The following is a 19,754-nucleotide window of genomic DNA, read 5'->3' on the forward strand; positions in this document are numbered from 1 at the left end:
AAATGCTACCATTACAACATGCTTTCCTCATGCCCCAGTATTAAATTTGACTGCCAAAAAGCCCACATGATCAACAGTTACTCCCAGGAAGAACTTGCACATTCACATCATCATCTTCTAGATGTAAACAAAATGCCTTGAATAAAGGCCAAACCTTTTTTAGATGATACAGCCAGCCCATGGTAGTATTTCATTAAGTTACAGATTTTATTAAAATGCCCCCCCCCCCCCCCCCCCGAATACTAAGCTGTCAGTCTCTCATTTCAAGAGACATTGCTCCTCCATACAGTAATGAAGAAAGGGTATCCTGCCCAGGAACATCCACTCTCTCAGTCTACAGCTTGGTGTGTGTGGTGTGTGTGTAGACAGGACATCCATCTGTGCTACTGGTAACCAAGTTTTAGGAAAGTTAGTAAAGCTAGCTGTGGGACAACAGGATAAAATGGTGGAAGGCCTACTCTTATCCTGAAGGAGGGCAAGGGAGAACCTGCTGAGTGAGTACCCTCTTGTGGGGACAACGAGCCTTGCTGGAAGCGCTGTACAAAGAAACTGTTTAACAGACCCAACTCTCTGTTCCATCTGTGGTACCAATCCCACAATCCGAGAATGGACTTGGAAGACAAATTCCTACCTGACCTGGTGATAGTGCATATAGTTCAAAATATTTAAAATATGTGGGGGGCTATGCTCCCCACACTCCCCCTTACTATATATACTAACTCCAGGGTCACACTACAGTGGGGAAAAGGCCATATATAAAACTTTCAGTGAAATGTGTTTCAGTGAATTGAGTTTTCAGTGAAAAGTGCACATTAATTTGAGTTTCAGTGAAATGTGCATTCACTGAAATGTCCTAGACCCATACATTATATATATATATATACACACACATATATATATATATATATATACACATATATATATATATATATATATATATATATATATATATATATATATACACACACACACACATATATATATATATATATATATATATATATATATATATATATATATATATATATATATATATATATATATATATATATATATATATATATATACACACACACACACATATATATATATATATATATATATATATATATATATATATATACACACACACACACACACACACACACACACACACACACACACACACATATGACAGAGAGCATTAAGCCAGTTACTCACCAGTGAAAAATCCACCCTCAAATGCCCCCTCATGATTCTCAACTTTGTTAGACATGCTTACATGCAAGACACTGAGCGATGAAATTCATGGATACAACACACAGACTTAAGCAGAAAACACCACAGAAATAAAAGCAACTGCACACCAGAGAGCACTCACCTTTTGAGAGGAGCAGCAACTGTAACCTCCTCCTGGTAATTCACAGCAAGATGCCTCATCTCTACATAGCAGTCCATCAGGACACTTTAGAGCCACTACCACGCCAGCAAACAGAATACACGTCTTCAGAAACACCTACAATAAAAGACAAAAATGGTTAAATGCAGATCACCAACTCCAGCAGTTTGATGTTACTATCAGTGATAAAGTATGTTGCTCTCAAAGGAGTTAAATAAGGAATCGGTCTACAATGTGTTCTCACAGTAAAGCTCTCCAAAGCCACTGTCTATTAATCTTTATTTTCATCGGTGAGGTTATGAAGTCGGGGGGCCTTACTATAATCAAGCAACCAAGGGAAGCAGTTTGCTTGCAGACCCTCTTACTGTCCCCATTACAATGCTGTGCAACTACACTTGTTAAAGTACCTCCCATGGCTGCAAGTTTCATGCAGGGCTCAAGTCAAAGAACTGAGAAGTTATGTATATGTGATGCATACGTTTGTAACTGAAAATATGTCAACATGGTTTGTTTTCATTTATATAAATGTGTGATTACTGAATTATCACTTATGACACGGGCAAAAGATGTTTTTAGTTAAACAAAAAAAAATGAGAATGTACAAATGAGATTTTACCAATAGGGATGATTTCAATAGGAGTTCAGAGAACAGGTAAAAGGGAGCTGGGGAAAATTAGAAAAAAGGATTGAATGTATAGGGATCAAGTTATTAAGGAGAAAGTATTAATAGAGCGGGATAATGCCAAACAGAATTATGAACTACAGGTTAGAGAATGCTTTCCATACCATTAACAGAATTCTGTACAAAGAGTACAGGACAGGAGAGTGCTAAGAGCAAGTCCAGCTATGGTAGAGTATTTAAGGGAGTCTAGAATAGAATCAGCTGTTAAAAAAAAGAGATGCCCAGTAGGACATATAAACTACTGCATGGTAACCATAAGAATCAATCACAGGAGGTTAGAAAAAAATTGGAGAGACTAAAAAGGCAATCTTTTCAATGAACAATGACAAGACATTTGTATGGTTCCCAAGTATGCAACAATGTCCAGAAGGTTTAGGATTTTTGCATGGAAGTGTTTACATTACATATTTTAATACCATAATACCACAAGCAGACTTTCCATATTTTCTTTTTCTCGGAGCAGACAATCAGACACTGGAAGTATGATGGGAAAAAAGAGAGAGAATTGGGAACGTGTTCTGGGAATTTAACTTGTTGGCAGATTATAAAAATTCCATACAAATAGTTTCGTCAAAAATGTTGGGGAAGCAAACTGGAAGTAAGGAAAAGATTTTTATTAGGTCTGACAAAGTAGGGCTTTGCTGTGCCTAGGCGATTCAGAGTGCAAATTTAATGCTACTGGCTGCCAAAAAAGAAATGCTTAGAAATGGCAATCAAGATCTAAATCAACTGTAACTGAAGTATGAATACTGTAATGGAGGTGGGACCCTTAGGGGAAAAAAGGAAAACAAAACACGTGCAACACATAACTCACAAAGCCAGTGTGCTGAACAGTCACAGCCCTTAAGGCTAAACAACACACCTGATACACTTGTAATAGGTGACTATCGTCAGGCACACTGACGTCCCGCTCACCAGGCTGAACAAGGAGAAGGTCACGGTGAGCTGTCTGTCGGGCGCTAGGATCCGCCACATAACACAAGCACTCAGGTCACTCCAAGGCAAGTACAACGATGACTCGGTCATTGTCCATGCTGGTGTGAATGACCGGAGACGTACCTCCCTGGACTACATGAAGAGAGACATAGAGGAGCTCTCTGAGCATGTAGCCCAGGCCGGTATGACCCTGACCTTGAGCAGCATCTTACCCTCACCAAGAATGATGCCACAATATGAAGACAAGATGATCAATTTCAACAATTGGCTTAAGTATTGGTGTCATTCAAAGGGGATCCACCACGATGCTTCGCTAGGGATGGCTTGCACCTGTCACCCCTGGGCTTTCGGATATTGGCAAAGGCTCTTGCTTCCCCCATAGTGCCTTTTTTAGGCAAGGCTCAAAAGACAAACCCACCTCCATAGGTATCACAAGGGATAAGAAACTAAGAGTAATGCTACTCAACGCCAGAAGTCTAAACCTCAAGATGCACGCACTCTAAACTCTCCTTAGCATGGAGAACATCGATATCTGTGCAGTAACAGAAACCTGGTTCAAGGCTCCTGAGAGCACCCCAGCACTACCAGGTTATACCTCATAACATGTTTTTCGGCCCCAAAACTTGGACCGAACCACAAAAGGAGGGGGAGTATCAATATTCGTCAAAGATACCCACACCTCCAGGTTGGTGGCACAGCACGAAGCATCAGAGACTATCCATGTGCAACTAACAGTGGGTAAAATTGCCTTCCAGTTTATAGCCTGCTACAGACCACCCTCCCAAACCCAGGAACCCCACTCGGCCTTCCTGAGAACACTGGAAAATATGAAGGTCTCTCCAAACACCATTATATTGGGCGACTTTAACTACCCAAACATAGACTGGGAGCATTACTCTAGCTCCAACACCCTAGCCCAAAGGTTCCTAGAATTTATAAACTCAAATGCTATGGAACAACTTGTTACCACTCCCACAAGAGGGGAAAACATACTGGACCTGATCATCACCAACATGGGGACTCTATGCGCCAGACCAGAAGTGTATCTCTCACTGGTAAGATCAGGCCATAAACTAATCTCACTGGATATTCACATCCCGACCCCACCCCCTGCCCAGAAAACCACAGTGAAAAACGTCTCTAAAGCAAATTTCACACTCCTCAAAACCGAGGTGGAATCCTTCAAAGCCCCCAAGCCTGTGGAAAATACAGCCCAGACCGCAGAATCCTTTATAAACGCATTCTATGAACACCTTCAGGAATGCATGGATCATGCAATCCCAAATAAAACCAAGACCCAATCCTCCAAAGGCAGACGTCCTGTCTGGTGGACCCCAGCCATAAACAAACTATACAATAGAAGGAGGAAGCTACTACATGATAGAGCAAAATCCCAAAAAGGGAAGGCATCTCTGATCAGTATTAGCAAAATCTACGGGCACTCATAAAATCGTCTAAGGCCAGCTTCGAGAGAAAAATTGCACAGGACATTAAGGATAATTACAAGGCTTTCTTTAGTTATGTTAGGAACCTGGGTGGGAATTCCCAGATATACTCAGAATTAGTCCAAAATGACAAAAAATACATCGAACCCACAGACATTGCCAACATCCTAGCTGACAGGTTCAGCGCAACCCCCCCCCCACCAAAAGGGCAAATATCTATCCCAGCAGAGTGCTGCCCCCCGACATCTCAGATGCTCAGGTAAGAGCCGCCCTCTCCAAAGCAAAAAACATAGCATCAATGGGACCAGACGGTGTCCCGGGCTGCATCCTACATGAACTCCAAGAACAGCTAAACCCAAACATAAAACTACTGTTTAATCTCAGCCTTACTACAGGATATGTACCCAAAGAGTGGTGTACAGCAACAGTGGTCCCTCTCCACAAAGGTGGTGCCACAACAGATCCTTGAAACTATCGCCCCCATAAGTCTGACTAACTTAATCTGCAAAGCTATGGAAAGGATCATCATGAACCTCATAAATAAAGATATTGGGGACCTACAGACACTGGATCCTACCCAGTTAGGCTTTGTTAAGGGCAGATCCTGCCTCTTAAACCTGGTCAATTTCTTTGAAACAGTCACCAAGGCCATTGACGAGGGGAAGGTGGTCCACACAGCCTACCTGAACCTCGCAAAAGCCTTCGATACAATACCCCACTCGGGCATTATAGATAAGCTCACCAGCTTAAATATAAACCCCTATGTCACTAGATGGGTTGCAAACTGGCTCAAGGACAGAACCCACATGGTTAGAATTGCTGGAGCCATGTCAGACTCCAAACCAGTTACAAGTGGCATCCCACAAGGCTCAGTCCTGGGACCTCTCTTGTTCGGTATATATTTCTCGGAGGTACAGGACAACACGGGACTGTGGCTGACCAAGTTCGCAGATGACTGCAAACTGGGCACCATAATCGACTCTCCAGCCGACACAAGCATCCTCCAAAAGGGCCTCATAGAAACAGACAACTGGTGCCAGAGCCATGGCCTCAAGCTAAACGCCAAAAAGTGTATAGTCATCCCCTTTGGCAAAAACAAAGTGCCCACAAATTGGTAATCCATTAAGTACAGAAGAAGTAATTAGGGACCTGGGGACCCAAGTTGATAGCAATCTCTCATTTGACAACCACGTGGCCAAAGTGGTTAGAAAAACATTTTATAAGCCCACCTAATCATGAAGGGATTCACATCTAGATCAGGGGAGGTCATCGTGCCTCTTTACTCATCCCTCATCAGGCCCATAATTGAGTACAATGCCCCTTTTGGGATGTACCTTACCAGACACCTGCAGCAACTGGAAAGACCCCAAAAGTATCTCACCAAGAGGATCAAAGGGCTCAAACAGATGCCATATGCTGCCCGGTTAAAGAAACTCCAGCTCTACTCAGTGGCATACCGCCTGCTCAGAGGCAATCTGTGCCTGACGTATAAAGCCATGTCCAACCCAGAATTAATGGACATGCTGCACCTCAGAAAATCCAAATCCCATCAAGCTACGCGCTCGAGAGACTTTAACCTCAGCACTGAAATAAATAGGACATGCTGGAGGGACAGATTCATAACCCAGAGGCTCCCTTCACTCTGGAATAAAATCCCAGTCCAGGTTAGGCAGAGTCCCTCATTGACTCTCTTCAAGAGGAATCTTGATGAGTGGATGGGAGATCGTAGGTTTACCCCGGGTATCACTTCTGTGCCACTGTTAGACAGAGGCACAGTATACTAACCTCGAAAAAGGGCATAGCAAAATTAATTTAAAATGGGTGGCGAAAGCCAAACACACTCTGGCTAGGCTTATAAATGCCCTAGGGCAGATAGCCTAGTATGAACCCATGAACCTATGAATCTGTTGGAACAATACACATGGAATAATGTCGAAGAGGAGGAGAAGGAGGAAGGAGGTTTATGAAAAGGAAGGAAAAGAAATTAAAAATGTATGCAATGTTGGAGTGAATGATAACTGCTAAAAAATGAAACCCATATATACTGCATGAAAAATGTTACTATGGTTTGTCTTCTTCTATATTAAATATGTATTCCTGCATCACTGTTTTAGTTGTGATTTAATAAAGATTTATAAAAAAACTGAGAAGTTAAGACATTTATAGCATTTCCAAGCTTAACAACTGATAAAACAGTCAAATCAATAAATAAAAACTGGTAAACCCAGACTGACCAAATATGCTTTTAACCATGTATTTTGCATAATACCACTGAAAAACACAAGTTTGTCTGCAATGTGGCATGTTATTAAACAAAAAGTGAAATTTCAAAAACCTCCATTCTTAAAAATATTGCTTGGTGATTATCCCCAAAGTATTATCTGTTGTAGTTCACATCAAAATGAAAACTGCAACAATGTAACCCACCCCCTTAGAGCAGTGTGAAAGACAGTTCAATGCTGTACAATGCATTTTAACCCGGATATGTATTATGTTACACTCAGCCAATAATTATCAGGTACAGAGTCCAGTAGACAATTGAAACAATGAGCAATTATTAACAAAGGACAAAAACAAATGTGTATTAATCATAGCAGCAGATGTGAAAAGAAAGCAGCGGGTGAGAAAAGCCAGTGTACGTATCAGTGATACAGGTGACGAAGAGTTAAGAGAGGTGTAAAGTGGAGGAAAAGCAACTGCAGTCAGATTTTTGATGGAAGCATCTTTTCAGTTGTGTTCTGAAAGTGGGGAAAACAGAGATTTCTTTTTTTTTTTTTTTTTTTTGGGGGAGGTGTGATTTCCAGAGTTTGGGTGGAAAAATAGAGTATGAAATGTTGCCTTTATACTTGAGACTCAACTTCAACAGTTTCATCTGGTAGCCTGATACTGATCTTGGTACATCTTTAGAAGATGACTAGCTTTTTAAGAAGCTGCACAGTTTGAAATTTTATCTGTGTACAACTGTGTAGTGGTACAGGAATACCTGTGTATGGCAACCTTCATTCCCTGACAGCCTCTTTAGTCTACTCACGGTGGTGGAAAATCTGGAATCTATTCTGGCAAATACTGAGTGTAAGGCAACACAACATTCCTGGATAGGAAACTAGACCAGTGGGTTTAAACACACACATGCCCATGGCAACTTGAGGCTTACATCAATTGATACAAGTCTCTGGGATATGTAAGGAAGAGGGGACACCAGAAGAAAACCCTCACAACAATGCGCACGGTTATGGGGAGCTTGAACACGCTTGGAAATATGTTGTCTTAACACTTAATGCTGGGACGTCAAGAAACACAACAGGCCCAATCACATGAATGGTGCCATGGTGAAATATAAATTATGGTTAAATAAAAAAAATACATAAAGGAAGGCCTTCTTGCTGTTTAAAAAAAAACTGCACATTGCAAAAATGAATTTGCTGACAGAGTATTTAAAAAAAAAAAAAGTGTGCCAAAGCTATTAGTCAAACACTGATCTCAGAAAGAAAAAAAGAAAAAACAACTAAGGACAAAATATTTATCTTCATTAGGGGTACAGCATCGAGTGCATGTACTAATCTGAAAGTTACTGATGATCTGCAGAGCATCACCAAGAAAAAGATTAGTGAGGCCCATGATGGCTTCCCTGCGATTTACCATAAGGGAGGTACTTCAGCTTAGTAAACCTTCATTTATTATACACAAGCTGAGACTTATCTGAAAACTATGCACCATGAGTGTGGCTACTATTAATTGGATTTAAAAGTAGAAGCAGTAGTGACAGCCTTCCAGACACAGGCTTCTTAATTTGACATGCATGATTAAGTGTTTTTGAAAATTGTTTACTGGCCATTATGAAACGATATTATTTAAATAGCACAGATATTGTACAAACACCAACAATCAAAACACAATCAACTCCTCAAAGCTTAAAATCATGGGTTTCTGGGACAAAGCTTAACAAAACTTCACAGCCTTTACAAATGTGTGAGGACAACAGCTCAATGATAGAACACTCATGTATAGACATAGGCCTTTGGCTTGACATATCTCTAAAACTTTTCTCTACCATGTGGATACAAAAAAGGATAAACTCCATAGTATTTTGAGCCAATAAAATTTCCATTTTACTAAGGTTACCAGAACTACAAGGAACTGTGCTACAGCCAAAAGCAGCTTCACTAAAATATTGGGCAAACCTTTCCACCATTACCCCTGCTCGTTTCCTGTCCCAACACTATTTATTTGCCTTATATATTTATAGAACATGGTAGGAATGTTTTCTTCACTCTGACCCAAGTTCAACTCACAATTACTCTTGGATTTCCTGATCATTTTCTATGTTCACCAGCCACTCCTTTATACAGAGCCATATTCAACATTGAAAGATTTGATCTATACCTTTGACATTTTAAAAAGTTAAACCAAGGATGGTTAGATGACCTGTGGGAAACTACCGTTTTCCTTCCAGGTACAACATTTCTTTGACTCATACAAGTGTCCATAGAATTTATTCCACATTTTTTTTTCAATGGACATATCCTTAAGGTCATCCTTCCAGTTATTTTTATTGTCAGCACTTTTTTTTTAAACGAGTGACCATACCACTTTGCTTCAGAAATCGCTTCTTCCCATACCTCTCAACTTCTATGCACACAAAATCTGGACAAATCCAAAAATAATGTGGGAATGAAGGCCTAAAATCAAGGGCAACTTTTACATGTAGATCTTAGAAACGTGTTAGAATGGGTCTACTTCAAAGGATCGAAATTTCCTAACATTGAACCACTGATCAGTGAAGACCAGATGATCGAAGTTGTGAAATATCAAATCTTGTGAATGGAGATTGCCATACAGTGTGGAACAGGAAATTTACCATTCTCTTCACTGTAGTCCGATCTTGGAGTTGATATATTTAAGTAGCAGGGAGTGGGGGGGGTGCAGGGGGGCTTGCCCCCTTGCAAAAAAAAACAAAAGACGACATTTTCAGCTGTTAGACATTTTTTTTAAGGTTTGATATTTCACACCACCCACACCTCCAGGTTGGTGGCAACGCACGAAGCTTCGGAAACCATCCAGGTGCAACTAACCATAGGCAAAACTGCTCTACAAATTGTAGCATGCTACAGGCCACCCTCTCAAACTCAGGAACCCCACACAGCCTTCCTGAAGACACTGGAGGGTATAAATGTATCTCCAAACACCATCATATTGGGTGACTTCAACTACCCGAATATAGACTGGGAACATTACTCAAGCCCTAACTTTCTAGCCCAACGGTTCCTGGAGTTCATAAATTCAAATGCCATGGAACAGCTAGTCACTGTTCCCACGAGAGGAGAAAATATACTAGATCTCATTGTCACAAACATGGGGACAAAATGCTCCACACCGGAAGTATATCCCTCATTGGTGAGATCTGATCATAAACTAATCTCACTGGAAATCAACATCCGCCCCACCCCAAACAAAAAGACCATAGTGAAGAACTTCTCTAAAGCAAACTTCACACTACTCAAGACTGGTGTGGTATCCTTCAAGGCCCCTGAGCCAGAGGAAACCACAACCCAAGCTCCAGAAGCCCTTACAAATGCCTTCTATGAACACCTCCAGGACTGCATGGATCAGGCAATCCCAAATAAAACCAAGACTCTTTCCACAAAGGGCAAGCGTCCAGTCTGGTGGACCCCAGCCATTAACAAACTTTACAATAAGAGGAGAAAGCTATTACATGATAGAACAAAATCCATAAAAGGGAAGTCACCCCTGATCATTATTAGTAAAAAAATACGAGCACTCATAAAATCAACTAAGGCCAATTTTGAGAGAAAAATTGCCATGGATTCAAAGGACAATCATAAGGCCTTTTTCAGCTATGTTAGGAACCTGGGTGGAAACTCCCAGATATGCTCAGAATTAGTCCAAAATGATACAAAAATCACTGAACCCACAGACATTGCCAACATACTGGCAGACAGGTTCAGTGCAAACTTCACCCTCTCCCCTAAAGGAGAGATAACTATCCCAGCCGAGTGTAGCCTCCCGGACATCTCAAATGCGCAGGTGAAAGCTGCTCTCTCTAAAGCTAAAAACACAGCATCAATGGGACCGGATGGTGTCCCCGGCTGTGTGCTACACGAGCTAAATGAGGAATTAAACCCGCACATAAGGCAGCTGTTTAATCTCAGCCTTACCACAGGATATGTGCCCAAGGAGTGGCGTACGGCAACTGTGGTCCCACTCCACAAAGGACCCTGGTAATTACCGCCCCATAAGCTTAACAAGTCTAGTCTGCAAAGCTATGGAGAGGATCATAATGGAGCTCATAAACAAAGATATAGGGGACTTGCAGACATTGGACCCGACCCAGTTTGGCTTGGTCAAGGGAAGATCATGCCTTTTGAACTTGGTCGACTTCTTCGAAACAGTCACCAAGGCCATTGATGAGGAAAGGCAGTCCATACAGCCTACCTTGACCTTGCAAAGGCTTTCGACACAATACCCCACTTGGGTATTGTAGGAAAAACTTACCAGCTTAAATGTAAACCCATATGTCACAAGATGGGTTGCAAACTGGCTTAAGGACAGAACCCACAGGGTTAGAGTTGCTGGCGCTGTGTCAGACTCCAAGCCGGTCACAAGTGGTGTCCCACAGGTCTCGGTCCTTGGCCCCCTATTGTTTGGCATCTACTTCTCAGAAGTACAGGCCAACATGGGAGGACTTTGGCTGACAAAGTTTGCAGATGACTGCAAACTGGGCCATAGTGGAAAGTGCATCGGACACGGATATCCTTCAGAAGGGACTCACGGAAACAGATAGCTGGTGCCAGAGCCATGGCCTGAAGTTAAGCGCCAAAAATGTATAGTCATACCCTTCAGGAAAAACAAGGTAACCCCAAGCTACCATATAGGTGGCAATCCACTAAGCACAGAAGAGGTTATCAGGGACCTGGGGACCCAGGTTGACAGTGGCCTTTCTTTTGACACTCACATTGCTAAAGTGGTTAGAAAGACCTTCTACATTGCCCACCTGATCATGAAGGGATTCACATCCAGATCTAGTGAGGTCATTGTTCCCCTATACTCTTCACTTATCAGACCAATGATCGAGTACAATGCCCCATTAGGGATGTATCTCACCCGACATCTGCAGCAATTGGAGAGACCCCAAAAGTTCCTCACCAAAAGGATAAAGGGACTCCAAAATCTGTCATATGCTGCCAGATTGAAGAAACTCCAGCTCTATTCAGTCGCATACCGTCTGCTCAGAGGTGATATGTGCCTGACATACAAGGCCATGTCCAACCCGGAATTAATGGACATGCTCCACCTCAAAAAATCCAAATCCACCAAAACCACTAGAGCAAGCGACTTAAACCTTAGCACGGATATAAATAGGGCGTGCTGGAGGGATAGATTTATCACTCAGAGACTCCCTATGCTGTGGAATAAAATCCCGGTCCATGTGAGGCAGAGCACCTCGCTGACTCTGTTCAAGAGAAATCTAGACCTGTGGATGGGAGATCGTAGGTTTACCCCGGGAATCATATCTGTGTCACTGCTGTACAGAGGCACAACAAACTAATGGGCACAGTATTTTTTCATATAAGGGGTGGCGTAAGCCACAAAAATTTGGGCTAGGCTTATAAATGCCTTAGGGCAGATAGCCTAGTATAAACCTATGAACCTATGAACAACTTCGATCATCTGGTCTTAGATGATCAGAGGTTCGATGTTGTGAAATTTCGATCCTTTGAAGAAGACCCCGTTAGAACAACACGTTTTGCATTAGCATGTATTTTCTGAAGGATATTTAGTCAGAAACTTAAATATAGGTCACTTAGTGACTTCAGTCTTCAATGATTTGCCAGAAAACCACATATTTTATAAGGAACGGACCAAAAATCTGAGGAAAAAATATGGACATTCTGTGAAAATCTGGACAGTTGATAGGTATGCTTCCATCTAATACTACATTCAATAATAGAACAGTCAGAAGAACAGAGTGGAGATGAAATAATATTACTAAGAAACATGATGAAAAGATATAACCATATCCAAGATTCAATCACCTCTTGTAAGCTGGTGAATATATCAAATTGGTCCAACCTCCAGCAGAAAAAAAATATTTTCCAACATACTAGAGCCTTTCATATATTCCCAGTCAGTTCTGGAGAGATTATGGTCACTCCCAAGAATAAAGTTTGTCCCTACCACAGAAACTTGTGTGTTTGTTCAATTTGTATGACTTATCCTTTTTAAAAGGAACAGAGTACAAAGGATTAGTACAGATAAAATCACTTTAGGTAGCAGTGCTAGGAAACTCTCTCCGATATCCTCCCTGTGGGAGGAACCGGGAAAAGCCGAAAGACGCAACAACAACTTGAAACTTCAACAAGGTGTCTTTATTCCTCCCCACAGGGATGGTTTCAAAGGTTTCCCAGATCTTCTGATTAAAAACAATTTCATCTGGACTAATCCTTTGTACTCATTTTCTTGTTAGTTCTGTCACACTCTGGGTTACATGTGGGATACCAGACCCAACTGAAGCTTTCTGGATTACCTCTGCACACTTTTTAAAGGAGGGTGTCTATAAAAGTTACATTTCTTATCTAGGTTGAATATAGTTACTATAATAATTTCATAAGAATGATCAATAACTGAAACCCAATATACTTAACAGAAACACCCCTCCCCCAAGACAGTTTATCTGAAGTGCTTTATACCCAGAAAAAAATTATTTGAGAAAAACATTATAGCATGTCTTGGTAATAATAAAGGTTTTTTAAAGCCATCATAGACAATTAGTAATTTACTATCCATACTCCTTGTATTCATGACCATGACACCAAGGTTTTCCTCCAAATGGGTTACCAGCTCTACGCCTCTACTTCGAAAAAAACATTTAAACTTAACTTGTGACATATCATTTGTTGTATGACCAAGATTAAAGCTGTCCCTAGCAAAATGGTCTTTCCTGTCAACTATGTATTCTCGGAAACAGATATGACCACTTTTTTCGGACAGCCTTCTGACAAGACTGCTTAATGCACTAGCATCAGCCCTTACACACTCTAGAGCAGGGAATATGTCCATAAAGAACAATTTTACATTTTTTGTCACAGTACATAACTTCTTGTACTCCTTCAACAGCTGCTCTGAATTAGTTATACCTACATATTTGTTTTCTCCATAAACAATTGCCGACCTCACATTACCTTTAGATATTCTTTTAAAACCATGTTTCATATATTTCATTTTTGCACCACAGAGAGCAGGAACAACAGTTCTGAGTTTATGAATCCTAGGAAAATACTTTTACATGCCCCTAAGCATTGAATCACGTATAACCTGGACTGACTCACTACTTGTTACCCAATATTTCAGAGTTGGCTTCCCTAGCTCCTATATTCCCATTTACAAAATCAGGGGCATTACAACCCCCCCATGATCAGCCTCACTCTCAGAATGTGAAGTTCATAGGTGTGTACCAGGCTAACGGCCCTGAAGCATAGATAAGCCTAGCCCAAGAAGATTCCCTGGCATCATGCCATTCAAAGTTAGTTTCCAGTGCCCCTGTCAAGCAAGGCCACTGAAGTGATCTGCGGGATGAACTTCCTATTGCCCATCCACTAGTCAAGACTTCTCTTAAAGAGGGCCAGTGAAGTGCTCTGCTTGATGTGAATGGGAAGTTTGTTTCAGAGTATGAGAAGTCTCTGGGTTAGGAACCTGTCCCTCCAGCATGTTCTGTTTATTGTGGTAATGAAGTTTAGGTCCCTGGAGCATGTGGCACGGAGGGATTGGGATTTCTTTAGGTGTAGCATATTTAGCAGCTCTGGGTCAGACATGGCTTTATTGTCAAGCAGAGATCATCTCTAAGTATGTGATAAAAGACAGAGTATAGCTGGAGTTTTTTTGAGTCTGTCCATATAGGGCATGTATCTAAGGTCCAAGATCCTCTTAGTGAGGTATTTTTGTGGCCTTTCCAGTTGTTGTAGGTGTCTAATGAGGTACATACCAAATGAGGCATTGTATTCTATAATAGGTCTAATGAGGGATGAGCAGAGAGGGATTATGACCTCTTTCTTCCTGGATGAGAAACCTTCTGTAATGAGATGTGCCACATAGGACTTTCTGACTACAGTGGCAATGTGGTTATCAAAGGAGAGGTTGCTGTCAACCTATGCCCCAGGTCTCTTTTATCATACCTTTGGTGTTTAGTGGGCTACTGCCTATGTGGTAGTTCATGGTCATCAAATTTTTCCCAAAGGGAATGACAATGCACTTTTTGGCATTGAGCTTAAGGCCATGGTTCTGGCACCAGTTACTGATGTCAGTGAGGCCTTTTTGTAGAATGTCTACATCATTTGGAGAATCAATAATGAATCCTAGTTTGCAATCATCTGCGAACTTGGTCAGCCAGAGTCCCTTTGTGTTGGCTTGAACTTCAGAGAAGTAGATGCCAAACAGGAGAGGACCTAGGACTGATCCCTGTGGGATACCACTTGTAACTGGTCAGTAGTCAGATTTGGAGTACGCTACTTTCACAGTGTAGGTTCTATCAGTGAGCCAAATGGCAACTCATCTTATAACACAGGGGTTTATGCCTAGTTTAGAGAGTCTAAAGACTCTAGAGGATTCCTGAGTGATAGATGGTGTTGAACGGCTTGGCAAGACCTAGGTAGGCTGTGTGAACTACCTTGCCCTCATCCACAGCTCTGGTGACAGACTCTAAGAAGACTATCAGGTTGAGCAGACATGATCTACCTTTCACAAACCCAAACTTAACTTCTGACAGATTGTTTAAGCTTGCATATTTTCCCTAATTTCATCATTACCATCAAATTTCCCATGACCCAAAAGTTCTTCTTGTTTTAAAGATTTCAGTTTCTTTTTCAAATGGTGACATACCTAGGGTTACTAATACATTATCACTGGATTCATTAGCCAGCCTCTTTCCCTTCCTAGGATTTAGTCCATTTAAAGATGCACCAATTGATTCCTGATTGTGTTTCCTGAGGATGGATTCGGAGATAATACTATACTGCTTCCTCCATTAATTTCTAAAGGATTAGTTTTAGTAATACAGTCCACTCAACATTTTGTATCCTGGCAACATCATGCCACTTTATTTAATAGTTTACTTCATACAAATTGGATCCATTAATTCAATAAACTATGCACTCTCCAAGTACATGTTAATTATCATACACTTACTTAGCCATCTTCCAACAGGTCGTGTAGGCAAAATGATCAAATTGTTCATATCTAGCAAAAATTCCAACAGACACAGTATAAATTACTATAAAACTAGAAAACTTACTTCTAGCCCCAGCTTGTTCCCACTTATCACGCTGGTCAGTCTTCACCAATACTTACTGCCACTTGCTTCCAGGACCTAATTTAAAAACTCAGAACACTAGTACACAGCAAGTACCCTAAATACAATATCATGGGAACAGTCAGAAAACAACTACAAAAGGCACTTCAACCCGGTTTCCTCACAGCCTATCAGAACTTTCAAAAATCACACCTTCTCCTTATCTTGGAGGAAAAAGAAAAGAAAGATTGCTAGAAATCAAGTAGCTCTTAAAACAGCTTTTTTTCAAAGCGTAACAGTAACAATGGAAAAATCTGTCTGCACAGCCAACAGTCGCACTCTCCTAAAACTGCACCTCCAGACCAGAAATTCATCAAATGCTAGTGTTCTCTAACTGCATCACCTAACTTCCCCTTCCTTCCTTTCTCCAAAGCTATACTAAAGTCTCATTTGCAATTCTTTTTTTCCTATAAACAAGAAACATTTGTATTAAAATATCAGTTATGACATAGACAATCATACATTTATGTAAATAACCCATATTGACAATCTTAGTTGCAAGCATTACACATCACAAACCATAGACATAATTTTAGTTGCAAACCCTATACATCATTTATAAATCTAAGCAATCATTGTCAGTCAAATATTGTATAGTTCATTCATATCCTGCCTTCTTTTAAACCTCATTCCTCCCCCTGTGTGTATTATTCCCACAATTCCCATTTTTTTCTATACAATTTGCTCCTACCCTTTTCTAAATATCCCAGTTCCAGTTGGGTTATCTCCGTTACTATATTCACTACTTTTGGTTTAAACTCAGATTTCCATTTTCTAGTAATGGCTTTTTTGACAGCCACCATAATTAAGACTTAGCAAAGCCTTACTATGTCTAGGCAATTCTGATTCTGTATCACAGCTCAAAAAAATCATTTACCAATTTGCTCACCCAGTATCTCCAATAGAGTAGACTGCAGGGAAGTCTGCCAACTCATTACAAAATACTCCCACAAAATACATTCACAATTACCTCTTTCTATCTCATCATACATCCAACATTTATTGTCTACGTGAGGAAATTGCTGGAGTCTCTTGACTTATAAAAATACCTATGTAAACATTTCCACAAAAATCCTAAATCTTCTAGATTTTGTTGCATATTGTTTCTTTGTGATTTGTTTTTCCAATCTCTCTTCCTAATCCTAACCTCCTCTGATTGATTCTTATAGTTATCATGCAATATTTTATATGTTCTACTAATTATTCCTTTTTAACAGCAACTTCTGTTCTAGATTCTACTAAAAACTCTATCACTGCTAATATTTCATTTAGGATCCTCCTATTTCTTTATCTTTGTTTATACTTTCGAGTGAACAAAGCTCCAGTCCACCAAGAACACAAGCCCAAAAGTTCCTTCCTTAACGCGTTTTTTATTTTACACAAGTAAAAGTAGCGTTTTCGCCACAAGCACAGTGTAGCTTCTTCAGAGGATTTTGAAAGTGTACAAAAAATGAACTCCCTTTTTATATAGGAGTTACAAATTACTTAATTAAAAAGACACAGTCAAAGATCTCGCTTGCTGGTGCATTTACACATTAAAAGGGCAATCAAAATACGAAGAATAAATGCTTTTCAAGACAAAAGTCTTATGCATATACTATATACATATTAAACAAGATAAACTACAAGTGTTTAAACAAAACAAGTGCAAAAAATATATGCATATATAAATAATCTAAAACAAGAATGGCAATATAATATGAATAGAGGAGTAATTTGCAACTCCTATATAAAAAGGGAGTTCATTTTTTGTACACTTTCAAAATCCTCTGAAGAAGCTACACTGTGCTTGTGGCGAAAACGCTACTTTTACTTGTGTAAAATGAAAAACGCGTTAAGGAAGGAACTTTTGGGCTTGTGTTCTTGGTGGACTGGAGCTTTGTTCACTCGTTTGTTTCCTGTTTTTTGGTATCTTGTTTGTTTATACTTTGATATTAATCCTCGATAGGGAAGACAATCTCTTGCCTGCAGGTCAAATACATTCTTGGTCTCATCCAATTCTATTACCTTTCCTCTATAAATTATTTGCTCCCAATACTTTTGTTCATTTTCCAGTTTTCTCCAATAAATTCCAGTCCCCTCTTGCCATTGTTTGAATCCCTAATTGTAGTCATCCTTAACGGCAGAGTCTCCTTTCTCCATTTCTGTGTTGGCTTAATTCTTAGAATACTTTCTGCTACTTTAGGAATAGAATATTAAAGATCTGCATCCAAAATCTCAGTCTCTCCTTGTTTCCTGAGCTTCCCTCCTGTTTCAACATTATCCCTTTCCACTTTGAATTATAGATTTCTGCTTGAGCTATTTATAGGAGTCCTAACTATGTAGCTCTGAAATACCCCTTCAAATAGAGTAATCCCAATCCACCTTGTTCTGCTGGAAGAATAATTTTATCCCACTTGACTCTTGCAGTCTTCCCCTCCCAGACAAAATCCTTCAGCTCATTATTAATTGCTATCGACAACTTCTCCTCTAGTTGATAAAAATATGCCTGACCTGTGTATAAGACTAAAGGGACTAAAGACATTTTAACTGTTTGTATCTTACTATAGCAGAGCTTCGAGTGTCTCAGCTTTTATATTATCCTTTGTTTAGTCTTTTCCCACATATCCTTAGCTGCCACATCAGAATAACTTTAACTTTTAATCCATACTCTTAAGTACTTCATTTTATCATGTCCCCATAAATATGGTTCCTGCTGAACCAATTCATGTGTGGGTACATAATTTACAGCTATTGCCTTCGTTTTAGCTTCATTCATTTTCTATCCTGATACAATTTGAAACTATCTCAAAATGTTCCACAACACTGACATGTCCTTTTCTGGTTTTATCAGGTATAAGATAATATCATCTGCAAATAGAGACCGGTTTTATTGACTACAATATAAATTATATCCTCACATTTTTGAGTCCCTTAGTTTCTTTGCCAGTGGTTCTAAATATAATGCAAGTAACAAAGAGGAAACCCAGCCTGGTTCCTCTGCTTAAGCAGAAATTATCAGAGAGGAACCCACCCACTTCAATTTTCACATCTGATCCCTTAAATATCCCTCAAAATCAAACTTATAATTTTATCAGGTAATATAAATACTTCATTGTACTGCTTAAAAGTCCCAGCTTTCTCTGCATCAAGAGCCACCAACAACAATGGTATTTTCTTACATTCTGCTTTACTCTGATCATCAGTGTTCTGTTAATGTTGTCAAATGTTTGCCTCCTGTCCACAAAACCACACTGATCTATATCTATCAATTTTGGCATCACTTTTGCTACTCTTTTTGCCATTATAGACATAAATACTTCATAATCATGGTTTATTATTGAAATGGGCCTTTATGAAGCTGGATCTGATAGATCTTTACTGTCTTTAGGTATTACAGCTACCACTGCTTTCTTTTACAATGCTGGTACTTCTCCTCCTCAAAGTCTCCTTTGCAATTTTTGTACCACTTCTTTATAGGTTCATAGGTTGGTACTAGGCTATCGGCCCTAGGGCCTATACAAGCCTAGCCATAACAATTCCCTGGCTATTTCTTCCCACAGTATTTACTTCCCTGGAACCCTGTCTAGTAGCGTGACCAACGTGATCCCCGGGGTGAATTTCCTATCTCCCATCCAATCTTCAAGATTCCTTTTGAAGAAGGCCAAAGAGGCACTCTGCTTGACATGTATGGGCAGTCTATTCCAGAGTCGGGGGAGTCTCTGGGTCAGGAACCTATCCCTTCAGCATGTTTAGTTCATGGTGATGACAAGGTTTAGATGTGTCTCGATTGGGATTTCTTTAAGTGTAGCATATCCAACAGCTCTGGGTTTGACATGGCCTTGTATGTTAAGCAGAGATAGTCTCTGAGTAGATGATATGTGACACAGAATAGGTGGAGTTTTTTTTATTCAGTCAGCACAGGGCATCTGTTTTAGGCCTGTGATTCTTTTAGTGTGGTATTTCTGTGGC

General features: G+C 40.2%; 1 protein-coding gene across 4 annotated transcripts in view; it reads right to left on the reverse strand.

Moving 5' to 3' along the window:
* Positions 1–19,754, reverse strand: part of GRN (granulin precursor) — an 891,963-nt gene that overhangs the window by 792,867 nt on the left and 79,342 nt on the right. For all 4 annotated transcript variants that reach the window (XM_044055245.1, XM_044055246.1, XM_044055247.1 and 1 more), the window contains exon 3: positions 1,361–1,495. In XM_044055245.1, coding sequence (XP_043911180.1) covers positions 1,361–1,495 — 135 coding nt within the window. The remainder of the gene's footprint in view (positions 1–1,360; positions 1,496–19,754) is intronic.

This window comes from Protopterus annectens, chromosome 13.part0, assembly GCF_019279795.1.
Source record: "Protopterus annectens isolate FY-2018-M chromosome 13.part0, PAN1.0, whole genome shotgun sequence".
Classification (NCBI taxonomy): domain Eukaryota; kingdom Metazoa; phylum Chordata; order Ceratodontiformes; family Protopteridae; genus Protopterus; species Protopterus annectens.